Source organism: Mirounga angustirostris, unplaced genomic scaffold, assembly GCF_029215605.1.
Source record: "Mirounga angustirostris isolate CCGP_5_RB_7025 unplaced genomic scaffold, mMirAng1.0.hap1 SCAF_14, whole genome shotgun sequence".
Lineage (NCBI taxonomy): Eukaryota > Metazoa > Chordata > Mammalia > Carnivora > Phocidae > Mirounga > Mirounga angustirostris.
In genome coordinates, this window is record NW_026991722.1 from 23388301 (window position 1) to 23403132 (window position 14832).

At 36.6% G+C, this 14832-nt stretch overlaps 1 protein-coding gene across 3 annotated transcripts in view; it reads right to left on the reverse strand.

Moving 5' to 3' along the window:
• Positions 1 to 14832, reverse strand: part of ME2 (malic enzyme 2) — a 74582-nt gene that overhangs the window by 20159 nt on the left and 39591 nt on the right. For all 3 annotated transcript variants that reach the window (XM_064577585.1, XM_064577584.1, XM_045886692.3), the window contains exons 13-15: positions 11651 to 11753; positions 3457 to 3527; positions 2040 to 2138 (exon numbers count right to left, since the gene is read on the reverse strand). In XM_064577585.1, coding sequence (XP_064433655.1) covers positions 2040 to 2138; positions 3457 to 3527; positions 11651 to 11753 — 273 coding nt within the window. The remainder of the gene's footprint in view (positions 1 to 2039; positions 2139 to 3456; positions 3528 to 11650; positions 11754 to 14832) is intronic.

Genomic DNA, 14832 nt, shown 5'->3' on the forward strand with positions numbered 1-14832 from the left:
CTGTTTTTTATTTTTTAAGATGTTATTTTAGGGGCGCCTGGGTGGCTCAGTTGGTTAAGCGACTGCCTTCGGCTCAGGTCATGATCCTGAAGTCTCGGGATCGAGTCCCGCATCGGGCTCCCTGCTCGGCAGGGAGTCTGCTTCTCCCTCTGACCCTCACCCCTCTCATGTGCTCTCTCTCTCTCATTCTCTCTGTCTCAAATAAATAAATAAAATCTTTAAAAAAAAAAAGATTATTATTTTATTTTAAAGTAATCTCTACACTCATCATGGGGCTCAAACTCATAACTCCAAGATGAAGAGTCACATGCTCCATTGATTGAGCCAGTCAGGTGCCCCTGGATGGGCTGTTCTTTCTTTCTTTTTTTTTTTTTTTTAAGATTATTTGAGTGAGAGAGAAAGCACGCAAGAGTGTGTGTGAGTGGCGGGAGGGGCAGAAGGAGAGGGAGAGAATCTCAAGCAGACTCCCCACCAAGTGTGGAGCCTGATATGGGGCTTGATCTCATGACCCTGAGATCATGACCTGAGCCAAAATTAAGAGTCGGATGCTCAACCAAACTGACTGAGCCACATAGGCGCCCCTGGCTATTACTTCTTAAATATATCATCCTCTAATTCCCAATCTTTATTTAGTTTATGAGTGTTAAAATAATGCAACAATATTTATAGTCAAAGGGGTAAAAATTTTATGATCATCAACATACAGTCGAAAATGTGGTTGATAAATTCTACATCTAATCCTGATGTTTAAGAAAATTTTAGTAAACTAGGGATGAAGATTACTTCTTTAAAAAGATAAAAAAATATTTATTTCAACCAAAAGCCAGTATCACATTTAGTATTAAAATACAAGGATGCCCTTATCAACTAAGTTGCTTAAAACTCCTCTTAAAGGGGAAAAAAAGAGCAATACATAAAAAATGAAGAAAAAAATTACTTGCAAATGATTCAAAACTCAAAATTCCAAAAGAGTTAATTAAAAGAGTTAAGATTGCTCAACAAACTAGTTATCAAGTAAATTCATAAAAATTAATACCTCCCCTATATGCCAGAAACGATAAGTGAGGAAACAAATATGGAAAGAAAAATCTTCATTTATTATAAAGAACAAAAAAATTTTAGAAAACAATGAATCATGGAACACTACATCAAAAACTAATGATGTACTGTATGGTGACTAATACAACATAATAAAGTTAAATTAAATTTAAAAAAAAAGAACAAAAAAATTTTAAATATCTAGGAAAATAAGTATTAAGCAACATACGACATTTAGAGAAGAAAACAACAAAATTATTTTGACTTACAAAAAGAAACAGACTGCGCTGAGTGGGAAGAGGTACTGGTGGGGAGGGAAGAGCCAGTCCCCAAGACTCAATTTCATTAATTTATAAGTCTGATAGTTTCATACATAGATGCAGGGTTTTCTTTGAATTTAAAAAATTGATAGAAAAATTCATCCTAAAGAATGCACAATTTAAACAGATATGAAAATACTGAAAAACCATAATAATGGGAAACATATAGTTTCAAATAATACACATTATACATACCACAATAATTATTATTTAAGATTTTATTTTTGAGTAATCTTTACATCAACTTACAACTCCTAGATCAAGTTGCACTCTCTACTGATTGAACCAGCCAGGCACCCACATACCACAATAATTTTAAGGGTGCGTGGGTGCCCCCCAGGGGCACCTGGGTGGCTCAGTCGGTTAAGTGTCTGTCTTTGGCTCAGGTCATGATCTTGGGGTCCTGGGATCAAGCCCCGCATTGGGCTCCCTGCTCAGCGGGGAGTCTGCCTGAGATTCTCTCCCTCCCCCTCTGCCCCTCCCCCTGCTATCTTTCTCTCTCTCAAATAAATAAATAAATCCTAAAAGAAAATATTGTGGGTTATATTTTGGTAGTAAGAAAATGGGTGATCTAAAATTTCTTTGCACCTTTGAAATATTTCAAACTTCTCTCTAATAAACTTGTGTTACTTGAGGAAACATCATTAAAACTTATGTGAAGAGGTATAAATTAATACTTACTTTAATAGCAATGTTAATAGAAACTTCCTGAATATCAGCAAGTGGTGGGTAAAGTCTCCCTTGAGCTAGCTCTTTATCTGTCAATTGATTTGCCAGAGCCTGAAGGGAAAAACAGCATTTTATTTTATTTTTAAAATTTTTTATTGTTATGTTAATCCCCATACATTACATCATTAGTTTTAGATGTAGTGTTCCATGATTCATTGTGCATAACACCCAGTGCTCCATGCAATACGTGCCCTCTTTAATACCCATCACCAGGCTAACCCATCCTCCCACCCCCCTCCCCTCTAGAACCCTCAGTTTGTTTTTCAGAGTCCATCGTCTCTCATGGTTCGTCTACCCCTCCGATATCCCCCACTTCATTCTTCCCCTCCTGCTATCTTCTTCTTTTTTTTTTTCTTAACATATATTGCATTAGCTGTTTCAGAGGTACAGATCTGAGATTCAACAGCCTTGCACAACTCACAGCACTTACCAGAGCACATACCCTCCCCATTTTATTTTTGATTGTTTAAATAACACAGAATAAGGACCTAATAAAATGGAAAAGGGGTTTGGGGAGGAGAAAATACAGGTAACATAATTCTTATTTTTAGCAGGAATATGCTTAAAGCACTGCAGAGATTAAAACTGTTCACCACTAAACAAGAAATAACCAGACTGAAAGGTTTATTGACATATTCTACTTAATACCTACAAAGTTTGGCATAATTACATCAGTTACTATGAAAATAAACATTAAAGATGCCTTGTTTTAACATAAAAAAAAAAAAGAAAAAAAAAGAAAAGAAACATTAAAATCTGTATTAATGTGAGTTCTTCAAAACTCATATTATAGTCTGGCGCTCAGACCAGCCCACTCCAAATAAACCAGTATTTGTCCACTAAAAAAATGAAGGTGTTACTTTTTTTTTTTTTAAAGATTTTATTTATTTATTTGACAGAGAGAGACACAGCGAGAGAGGGGACACAAGCAGGGGGAGTGGGAGAGGGAGAAGCAGGCTTCCCGTGGAGCAGGGAGCCCGATGTGGGGCTCGATCCCAGGACCCTGGGATCATGGCCTGAGCCGAAGGCAGACGCTTAACGACTGAGTCACCCAGGCGCCCGAAGGTGTTACATTTTATCTATGCTGTCATAATATATTACCTTCAGATATATATATACACAACAGGTACAGTATGTGTTATATATATGAGAGGATTCATAGCTTAACATTCAAACATTTGAAAAATCATGATAAAAAATTAGTTTTATGTAAAAGTAGATAGCCAAATCAAAAAAGCAACAGATGAGTAACTTCCTTTCCATTCATAAGGCAGATTTAACCCCTTTTCTCTCTCTGCTTTTAATTAAAATCCACTCATCTTTATAATTCATCCTGATAAAAGAGCCAAACAATATTTAAAACATTTACCTTTGCAGCTTCTAGGAAAACATGGTCACTAATATGCCGGGTGTTACAGAGAATAACAGCTAAAGCCACACCTACGAAACATTTTAAATAGTTTATTTAGTAAGGTCACTTTTCAAATTATGAAAGGAACCAAATAAATTCCTAGACTTAAAGCAAGTTAATGGTAACACTACCCCCCAGACAGCCACCCCCCTCAAACAAAGCAGCCAAGAGAAAACAGAAATCTGAGAGTGAAAATCAAATGATCTTAGTTAACTGTTACAATTCTTATCTCCTAGAATAACTTTAGAAATATGAAATGTTTTTCTCAATTTAGTTTTTACAATTAGCAAAATTGCAATGCATACAATTCATCAACACTTGTTACAAGAAACATCAATTCCCAGCCCACCTTTAACCCTTCCACTTCTTGCTCTGTAGAAGCAGCTACTTTCAATTCTTCTAGCTGATTATTTTTATATTTCTCTCTAACAGCTTGCTTGTATGTCTCCTGATTGACGTCCTGTAGGAAATAAGTACTTGGCTTTCTTTCACATTTCCAGCCTCGTCCCTTCTTCCAGTATGGTTAGAGCACCACTTTGGCTGAATCAATCAGTAGTCAACGTTTATATTATTATGGCTTCATGAGTGTTACTCACAGCAGAGCCATTTTTTTTTTTTTAAGATTTTATTTATTTATTTGAGAGAGAGAGAGAATGAGAGACAGAGAGCATGAGCGGGAGGAGGGTCAGAGGGAGAAGCAGACTCCCCGCCGAGCAGGGACCCCGATGCGGGACTCGATCCTGGGACTCCAGGATCATGACCTGAGCCGAAGGCAGTCGCTTAACCGACTGAGCCACCCAGGCGCCCCACAGCAGAGCCATTATTAACACCGTGTCATGACTAGTTCTCCCCTTCTGCATAACTTTTGGTTTTCCCTGAAGTTACTCTCCTGTTCTCCTTGTTTAAATTATTTCACACTGAAACACTCATTCGATTGCCTGAATCATCCGGTATCTCAGTCACCTCACGTACTCTCTTCCTTCGTCCTCTAGAAGAAACTGCCACCGCTACCATCTGGTGCAGCTACTCTCCATCCCAGATCTGGATCAGTCATCCTGGAAAATCCCTCATGTTCATGGGGATTCCCTTGGTTTCTTTCTGAGTTCACTTCCTAAATCCCACCTCTTCCTAGCTTTTTGTTTCTCTCTTTTTCTGGTAGGACACGATTTCCTGTAGTGCCCCCCTTTCAGTTCCTTTTCTGAAGATGCTCCCCTTTACCACCCCCCCCTTTTTTTTTACTACTTTCCACTTATTTGATAGTTTGGGTTTAGAATTCTAGTTTGGAAATAATTTCCCTTCAGAATTGTGAGGCATTATTTCAATATCTTCTAGCTGCCAGCATTGTTGGTGAGAAATCAGTGCCAATTTGATTCCAGATCCTTTTCGGTGATTATCTTTTCACTGCATCTCTGGAAGTATTAGGATCCTTTTTCGTACCGAATATTCTGCAGTTTCCCAGTGATGTGCCTTGAGGTGCATGACTTTCACATACCACATCTGGCACTCAGTGGGAGGCCCTTCCTATCTAGAAACTTGGGTCTTTCAGTTTGGGGAAATGTTCATGAAGTCTTTGACAGTTTTCTTCCTTCCACTTATCTGTTCTCTCCCTCTACAATTGTTTTCTGATATTGTACTTTCTGGACTAGTCCTCTAATGTTCTTCTTTTGTTTTCCATCCCTTGTTCTCTGCTTGTTTTTTAGGTGATTTCCCCAGCTTTTTTTTTTTTTTAAATAATCCTTCTGCTATCAAACTTTTCATTTTCAAGAGCTCATTTTTGTTTTCTAATTAAAAAAAATTCTGTCTTGTTTCTGGAACATAATATTTTTGTCTCCATGAGGATATTGATAATTTTTAAACTTTCCTTCTCCCCACCTAACCCCTGCTTCTTCCTAAACGGCTTTTTAACTTGTTTATTTTAGTCTCTTTTATGAGATAAATTGTTCATATAAGAGACTTACCTTAGCTGACCAGTAATCTTTGAGTGTTTTTCATATGTAAGGGTTAGGAACTAAAAGAATGACTGGTAGCCATGAGCATGAGGAGGGGGCTTGCCCACTCTGAGCATCACTGTGGTGACTTGGCTTTCAATCAGCCTACTTTTTGGCACCTCCTTCCTCAACTTTGTCTGGTGTCTTCCAGTCTAGAAAGTCTCAGTTTTACAGCATTCAAAGAGTATCCCAACAGTCTTTGGCCAGAGTGGGGCAATACAGTTATCCACTTAATCAAGGATGAGAAGGAAATCAGGTGGTTAATAGATTCCTTATTTTAATCCAGCCTCTAGATAATATATATATTTCAGAAAGTAGAGCATTTGTTCCATCTACAGTTAATATAGTTGCTTAAATGTTTGGGGCAAAATCTATTGTCCTCTTATATTTGTCTTGTCTATTTCATGTTCCTTCCTTTCCTCTTCACTCTTGACTGTTGGAATTTTTTTTTTAATCATTTCATTTACTCCCCCAACATTCTCTCACCATAGTTGGTAAGTTTTTCTAGTCTAGTGGTTATCCTAAAATTTGTAACATGCACCCTTATGAAAACTCCATGGCAATCTCTAATTTACCCTCCCACAAAATCTTTTCGCTCTGGCTGCATTCATAGTCTTCTCTTTGTTGTTTTTTGCTGAAGCCTCACAACGATGTTCCTAGATGTGGCCTTCCTTTTATTTATCCCACATGGGTTTCACGTCAATATTGTGTATTGACGTCATTGATCAGGTTCTAAGAAATTCTCAGCCACGAAGCCTACAAATATTGCCTCTGCTTCATTCTCATGCTCATCTTCTGGGACTATACAATAAAGTATATCAATTAAAGGTATATATCTGTTTTTCTATATTTTTCTTTTTGGTCTCTGGCTAATTTTCTCTGACCTTACAGTTTAATTCTCTTTAGTCTAATCTGCTATAAGCCTCATTCACTGAGTTCTTAAATTTATTTTATTTTTCAATTCTACAATTTAGCGTTCCTTGGCTGAATCTTTCAAGCTTGGCTTTTATTTCCATAAACACAATAGCATATTTGTTTCATAGCATCTGTTTGATATCTAGAATTCCAGAGTTTTCTTGTTGTTTCTGATACTTTTGGCTTCTGCTGTCTTGTCTCTGTATGTGTGTCTTTATTTTTTATTTTTCAACTGGGGGTGTATTTCAAAATTTGTGAAAGTAATTTGAAGAAAAGGATAGTGTTATCTTGTTCCACAAAAGATTTCTGTTCGCTTCTGCAAGTCACTTGTGGATGCTAGTAAGCCAGAACAAAGGCTTGAGGTCTTCTAGATTATCCGCGTGACAGTGCAAACTATACCCATATTCCAAGCTACAGCCTTTAGGGTTTCAGCCCACTAGTGGTTCACGTAGAACTCCATTCTTGGCAGATGCCAGACTCTAATGCTTGCCCTCCTTCCAGGAAAAGCATGGTTTTACTGCTCAGCCACTTCTTGCTGAGAATACTTGCAGTGCAAAAGTCCTTCACATGCTGGTTTTCTGAGCTCTAGTCCTCTCCCTACTCTTGATCCAGAATTCCTGAGGATTTTGTTAGTCAGTATCTTTTTAGCCTTTGGACCCTTTTAAGGCTTTATTTTTGTTGTTACTTCACCCAGTTATAATTGCTGGACCAGGTAATTCAAACATTATCAGAGCCTTACATTTTTTTTTAATCAACAGACTTTTGGCCTCCTGCTTTAAAGTCCATTTTTACCTCTACTACCAAGTCATTTTTACATCTATATGTATAGTGCTGGTAATGGTTAATAATAAAGTTACAGGACTTTGTAGTGTTGTATAAAAACAATCAATTGCCAAGTTCCTTATTCGTCAAATAAGATACAGAAAATGACTTTGTTAAAATCAGCAGAAAAGTATTCTTTTCCATGCTGTTATGCCTTTATGCCACAGAAATATTGTTGGATAGAATAGATTGATTTTGAACATTATCAAGTTCTAGAAAGAGATCACTGGTGATGGGAGAGTTCCTATTACAGACACTAGGTCTCAAGAGCGAAGCACTTCTAGACATGAAACGGCTACATGGGAGGAAAAAGGAGGAAAATTCATACACAAAAGCACTGGGATATTCACAGGCTAAAAGTCTTCTTTACTTTGACAACAGTTATAACGTGCTAGCTTGATCCTAGCCTATGTACACTAAAAATCTACCTGTCATGAAATCTGAGTTAGAGCCTACCGTCAGCTCTTCAGGGAGAGGCCCACAAGAAGACAAAAGAAGTTCAGGCCAAATCCAACAGTCTTTCATTAAAATGAATGGACAATTAAGGATCACCAGAAATTTACAGAAAATGAACAGCACAAAGGAAGAAATATTTAAAAGAATCTTAGCTCTCAGAAGAAACTCAAAAGGATCCTGCAACCTTTAAAAAAAAAATAAAAGTGGCTATGAAAAATGTGTGGCTTTAAGATAAGATAAAGGTATTGGGAATAAAAAAAATAGTATTTGAGCCTACTGAACTGATGATATGTGATATTAAGCAAATGTTAATTTCATGTGGTATGATATGAGTATTATGGTTATGTTTAATTTAAAAAATTACTTTTTTAGAGATACATACTGAAGTAGTTATAAATGAAATTATATGATGTCTCTGATTTGCTTTAAAATAACCCAGTGAGGAAGGAATGGGTAGGAAAATATGGTTACATGTTAGTAACTGCTGAAATGTGGGAGACTGGAACATGGGACTTCATTCTTCTCTCTGCTTTTGTGTATGTTTGAAAATTTTTATAATTAAGAAAAAGACTTTTTTGTTGTTTCTAGTTTTTACTTTAAGTAGGCTTCACGCCCACATATGGGGCTTGAATTCACAGCCCTGAGATCAAGAGTCGCATATTCTATGCACTGAGCCAGCCAGGCACCGCATAAAAAAAGACTTCTGAAAAGTACACTGAAAGTGCTAAAAAACAGATGAATGAATGAATGCCACAGAACTCCCCCACATTACAGAATAAAAAAAGGCAGAGTTGAAAATGTGAAATATAATTTACAAGTCAAGGACAACAGAGGTATTTGACCATGGTCTAACATAAGTTCTGTAAGAGAAAAACAGAAATAATGGAAGGAAAGAAATGAGAAAAAAAAAGTTATAAAAATCCTTTGGAAAAGAAGATACAGTGACCTGGCCCCCCCACAGATATGCATAGTAAATGGAAATAAGCCCAAACCTGGATGCATCCTAGTAACCTTTTGGAAATCTAAAGATAAAGAGAAAAATTTAAGTATTTTTAGGGAGAAAAAGCTAGCATGGATAAGGAAATGAGAATCTCAATGACATCAGATTTCTCACAGCAACACTAAAAGTGGAGAAATATTTTCAAAGATCTGCGGGAATGGGTGTTCAATCTACAAATCTCTACCCAACCAAACTATCAAGTGAGAAGACAAAATAAAGACGTTTTTAAGATATGTGAAAACTCAGGAAGTTTTCATCCATGCTTAATAAAAACACTTTTTCAAAAGATGTGCTCCAGAAAAATGAGACCAAGATAGAGAGGAATAGCACCAAGACAGAAATGGCACATATGCATGAGAGAGAACAACATGGGTCACAAGAAGTAGTCTGCTGTGCGGGGCGGCTGGGTGGTTCAGTCAGTTAAGCATGTGACTCTTGGTTTCAGCTCAGGTCATGATCTCGGAGTTATGAGACTGAGCACCGCATCAGGCTCCCTGCTCAGCAGAGAGTCTGCTTGGGATTCTCTCCCTCTGCTCCTCCCCTGATATGCACTCATGCTCTCTCTCCTTCAAATAAATAAATAAATAAATCTTAAAAAAAGAAAAAGTAGTCTGCTGTGGAGCAGGATCCAGAAGAAATGAAGAAATTAAAGAAAGATTCACTACACTTGATACTTGAAAGACTTTTACTTTGAGTTTTATAAAAATTTTGTAATATAGAATTACATATTCTACATTTATCAAATCATACTCCTGTTTAGATATAAATAATATATAATCATGTAATTTTGGAATCAATCCATAGACAAAGCACAGAAAATAATAGAGCACAACGTACATGTCCAAAAACCCTCTCTACAATGTAGAAATATTGACTAACCAAAATTGAGAGATGGAATAAGAACAAATAAAGCTAAATACCAGATTTTTCAACAGTGGCAAGCTAATAAAAACTGTCATAAGTTGCTATCAACAGTTTAGATATGTTATATAAAAAATAAAGGTACCTACTAGGAAAACTAAAAATAGTAACACAAATTGAAAGGTAGAGAAGCAAGGTATTAGGAGGTACATGTACACTATTATATTGAATAGTGGGAAGTTCGTACATATAGTCTACAGCCAGAATCAAGATAAGGGAAGATAAGTATATCAGTCATGATGGTAAACCATCAGAAAAACTCAAAGCAAACCACTGACAGTGGTTATAGCTGAGAAGTATAGTAAGGAGGTACCAAGTGGGACACTGGGCTGTTTCCATAGTTTGGCTATTGTAGATAATGCTGCTATAAACATCAGGGTGCATGTATCCCTTTGAATTAGTATTTTTGTATTCTTTGGGTAAATACCTAGTAGTGCAATTGCTAAATCATAGGGTAGTTCTATTTTTAACCTTTTGAGGAACCTCCATACTGTTCTCCAGAGTGGCTGCACCAGTTAGTATTCCCACCAGCAGTGCAAGAGGGTTCCCCTTTCTCCACATCCTCACCAACACCTACTGTTTCTTGTGTTACTGATTTTAGCCATTCTGATGGGTGTGAGGTAACAGTATCTCATTATGGTTTTGACTTTATTTCCCTGATGATCAGTGATGATGACCATCTTTTCATGTACCCATTGGCCATCTGTATGTCTTCTTTGGAAAAATGTCTGATTTATGTCTTTTGCCGATATTTTAATTGGATTATTTGGGTTTGGGGTGTTGAGTTTTATAAGTTCTTTATATATTTTGGATACTAATGCTTTATCAGATAGGTAATTTGCAAATATCTTCTCCCATTCTGTAGGTTGCCTATCGACTGATAAATGGATAAAGATGTGCTATAGGGCACCTGGGTGGCTCAGTCATTAAGCGTCTGCCTTCGGCTCAGGTCATGATCCCAGCATTTTGGATTCTAGCCCCGCATCAGGCTCCCTGCTCAGTGGGGAGCCTCCTTCTCCCTCTCCCACTCCCCTTGCTTGTGTTCCCTTTCTTGCTATCTTTCTCTGTCAAACAAATAAATAAAATCTTAAAAAAAAAAGATGTGGTGTATATATATATATATATATACACACACACACAATGTAATATTACTCGGCCGTGAAAAAAAAAAATGAAATCTTGCCATTTGGGACAACATGGATGGAGCTAGAGAGTATTATCCTCAGCGAAATAAGTCAGTCAGAGAAAGACAAATACCCTATGATTTCACTCATATGTGGAATTTAAGAAATAAACAAGCAAAGGGAAAAGAGAGGGGCAAACCAAGAAACAGACTCTTAACTATAGAGAACAAACTGATGGTTCCCAGAGGAGGGGTGGGTGGTGGGGATTAAGGTGGGCACTTGTCCTGATGAGCACTGGGTGTTGTATGGAAGTGTTGAATCACTATATTGTGCACCTGAAACTAATACTACACTGTATGTTAACTAACTGGAATTTATTTATTTATTTAAAGATTTTTAAAATTTTATTTATTTGACAGAGAGAGAGAGACAGCTAGAGAGGGAACACAAATGGGGGACTGGGAGAGGGAGAAGCAGGCTCCTGACTGAGCAGGGAGCCCAATGTGGGGCTTGATCCCAGGACCCTGGGATCATGACCTGAGCTGAAGGCAGACGCTTAATGACTGAGCCACCCAGGCGCCCCACTAACTGGAATTTAAATAAAAACTTTTAAAAAAGGAGGTACTGAAGACAGAGATAAAGAGGATTAAATAATTTTATAACATTCTGTTCTTTTTACACTTTTATATACCATATACTACATTATTTCTATAATAAAAACAAGTTTAATGAAAAAGATGAATAAAAACATTTATAGGGAAAATAAAGCAAGTTGGATTTGCTGAATTCCTTGAGTTTCCCTAGACATACATACCAAAATTCTATAAATACTATTGTTCATTTTAACCTTAAATTCTACGTAATTTCATTAAGTAGTTTAACGTAATTAACAAATACTCTTTAACATAAATAATGGTGGCACTTACCTGGAAAAATATACACATTGTTTCCTTGGCCTGGTGTAAAGAGTTGCCCGTCACTGAGTTTCACTGGCTCAAATGGACTGCCACTGGCAAACAAACACCTTCCCTGTTAAGAAATGAAATAACCTCAATTTGTAACTTAATGTGGACTAACACTGAGGTGAATCAAAACAAAATTAAATCCTGTACTAAAAAAGACCAATATATTACTTGCGAGCAAGCATAATTTACTATATAACATAATCCTTTCATTAAAATTCTTATCAGAATGAGTTTTTATGCATAGCACACATTCAAATAAAATTGAAAACTGTCCATTAATAAACTAAAAAACCTCATGCTTCTCATTCCTTTAAAAAGTTTAAAATGTAGATGGGCCAACAAAAGCATCCCGAATAATAAAGATTGCTATAAACATCTGTGAATGAAGGGGAACACATCAAAAATTAAACTGTGATCACTGACTATACATCTACTATTTCTGGCTCTGTACCAGGTGCTTGGTATGTGTTAACTCAGTTTAGCCTGCACAAAAAGTCTTATGAGATTATCATCATCTCCATCTCACTGATATAAAAAAAAAAAGAATCTCAGAAAACTACAGCTTAGATTTCCAAGTACTCTGTAAAAAGTCACACAATTGTAGAGGTTAAACTTGAATCCAGATTTTTTTTTTTTATAACTCCAAAGTCCATGGTCTTTGTATTACGCTCATAATGCCCCCCGTCGGGCAGTTTACACAACGGATGTATGGTATAACCCCACTATTACCCCAGAAAAATACAGCATGTTGCCTTGTTGAAGAAAAGTAAGTCTCCAAATTTGTTGTATCAATTTTAGTACTGTGCTCAACAATGGCATATAATGTTACTAGCATATTCGATATATTTTTTAAAAAGATTTTATTTATTTGAGAGAGAGAAAACAAGCGAGCGCACAACAGCAGGGGAGGATCAGGGGAAGAAGCAGACTCCCTGCTGAAAAGGGAGCCCCATGCGGGGCTTGATCCCAAGACCTTGAGATCATGACCTGAGCCAAAGGCAGACGCTTAAGCAACTAAGTCACCCAGGCGCCCCCATATTCAATATTTCTAAGAGAATTAGATACTTGTGAAATTGAAGAGGACCTGAAAGTAAATTTATAAATCCTTTATTTTTTAAAAAAATATTTTATTTATTTGAGAGAGAGTGAGCAAGAGAGTACATAAGCTGGGGGAGCAGCAGAGGGAGAGGGAGAAGCAGGCTCACCGCTGAGCAGGGACCTAGGGCTCAATCCCAGGACCCCGGGATCATGACCTGAGCCAAAGGCAGATGCTTAACCAACTGAGCCACCCAGGTGCCCCTATAAATCCTCTGAATATCATTTCCCTGCCACAAATCCCATCTGTTCCACTCCTCCTTGGCAAAAAAACACAAAGAGCAAGAAAACAGTAGTTCTCAAACAGGATAATCTATCTTGGAATACTCGAGGTATGACTAAAGTAACTTATGTTTATTTATTTTTTAATTTTTATTTTTTTTAAAGATTTATTTATGTATTTCAGAGGGAGAGAGAGAGCGAGTGGGGGGGAGGGGCAAAGGGAGAGGGAAAGCCAGTCTCAAGCAGACTCCACACTAAGCACAGAGCCCGAACTGGGCTCAGTCCCACAACCCTGAGATCATGACCCAAGCTGAAATGAAGCTTAACTGAGCCACCCAGGCACCCCAAAAGTAAGTCATGTTTAAACAGCTACCTGGATTAAGAGATGGTTTACAGAAAACTGAACTATCTCCACACAGTAGGATGGACAAACTGACATAGCACCTGAACACTGGACAGAATAATAATTGTTTAGACAATGCTTTGTCTTCTTTTCTCTAAATCTAAAAATGTGTATTATACCAAGGCTGATTATTCTTTGAAGTACAGTGGATCCTTGGCATTAGTGGATTTAACACTCAACAATTTGACCCTTTGGACCAATGAAGGTCTACAATGTATATTAATTATTACTTTTACAGACATACTTTCAGTTTCAAAGTGACACAAAGTGTAGAAGCTATCTACCTATGCTAGTGCTGGGCCCAGGTGACTATCCTGAAGCTGCAATGTCAGGTGGCTGTATCATTTTCTACAGAGAGCTATGATCATTCTCTGCCTGTTCTAAGCATGGTTCCACTTGTGATGAAATTGTGTTTCTTTGAAGATTAAAGTCAGTTCATGGTTAATGCCATATATCATTACAATGATAATGCTTATAATAAGATACATTATTTTTGTGATACCACTAATTTTAATAGCTTTATAAAATGGCTTATACAATATAAGCTCTTTATAGGAAAAATGTTACATTCTAATGATATCAGTAAATTTGGAGATTTAGAAAGACCTTGGGTATCTTCTCTAGAATGGCAAGATTCTACAGCAGTTCATCTTCTTCAGGCTATTTTTTTTTTCTTTCATAGTCAATCTATAGTTTAAATGTGGCTGGATCTCAATGATAACCAAGTGTTCTCATTCTGAAGTTCAAGAATTAAAAAAAGTATTTTTCTCACTAAGAAGCAGAGGGTGTTAGAGTAACACCAAGACTTCTCTCTACTGAAAACAAAAGGGCACTAAAAATTTAAGAGGTGACTGCAAATACATGATTTATACCATTATTTTATATAACACTAAGAAGGAATTTATGTAAAATTAAACTATGACACAATGATTTTTTATCATTTTTAGGAGGTAATACAATATTGAGAAAAAATTTGCATATTAGAATTGATGGAATACAACATATCAAACTAGTCTCCTTGGAGGATTTTTATTCATTCTAATAATGCACAGCTCTTATAATAGTATTTATTCAAAAAATAAAATTCTTAAATGTTTGGGCAGTCTTCTAGTGATATACTACTACTGCCCAAAACATTTACATTTTTTATATTTCTAAAATGCCAAAACCCACTGATACGTTGAGTATATTTATCAGTTGTTGTATAAGACTAATTAATTTGGAGGCACAATAACCACTAGTTTTAAGTAGTAAAGACTGGTAAACAGGATACCCTACTTTGTAAAAAGAAAGACAGTATACTAAAGAGACTGATTTTTATTTATTTACTTTTTTGATATCTGGATGCTGATTTTGTGGATGATTTCAAAGAAAAATATTTCAATAACTATTAGAAGTTTCAGTGATTACTATAACTGTTGGA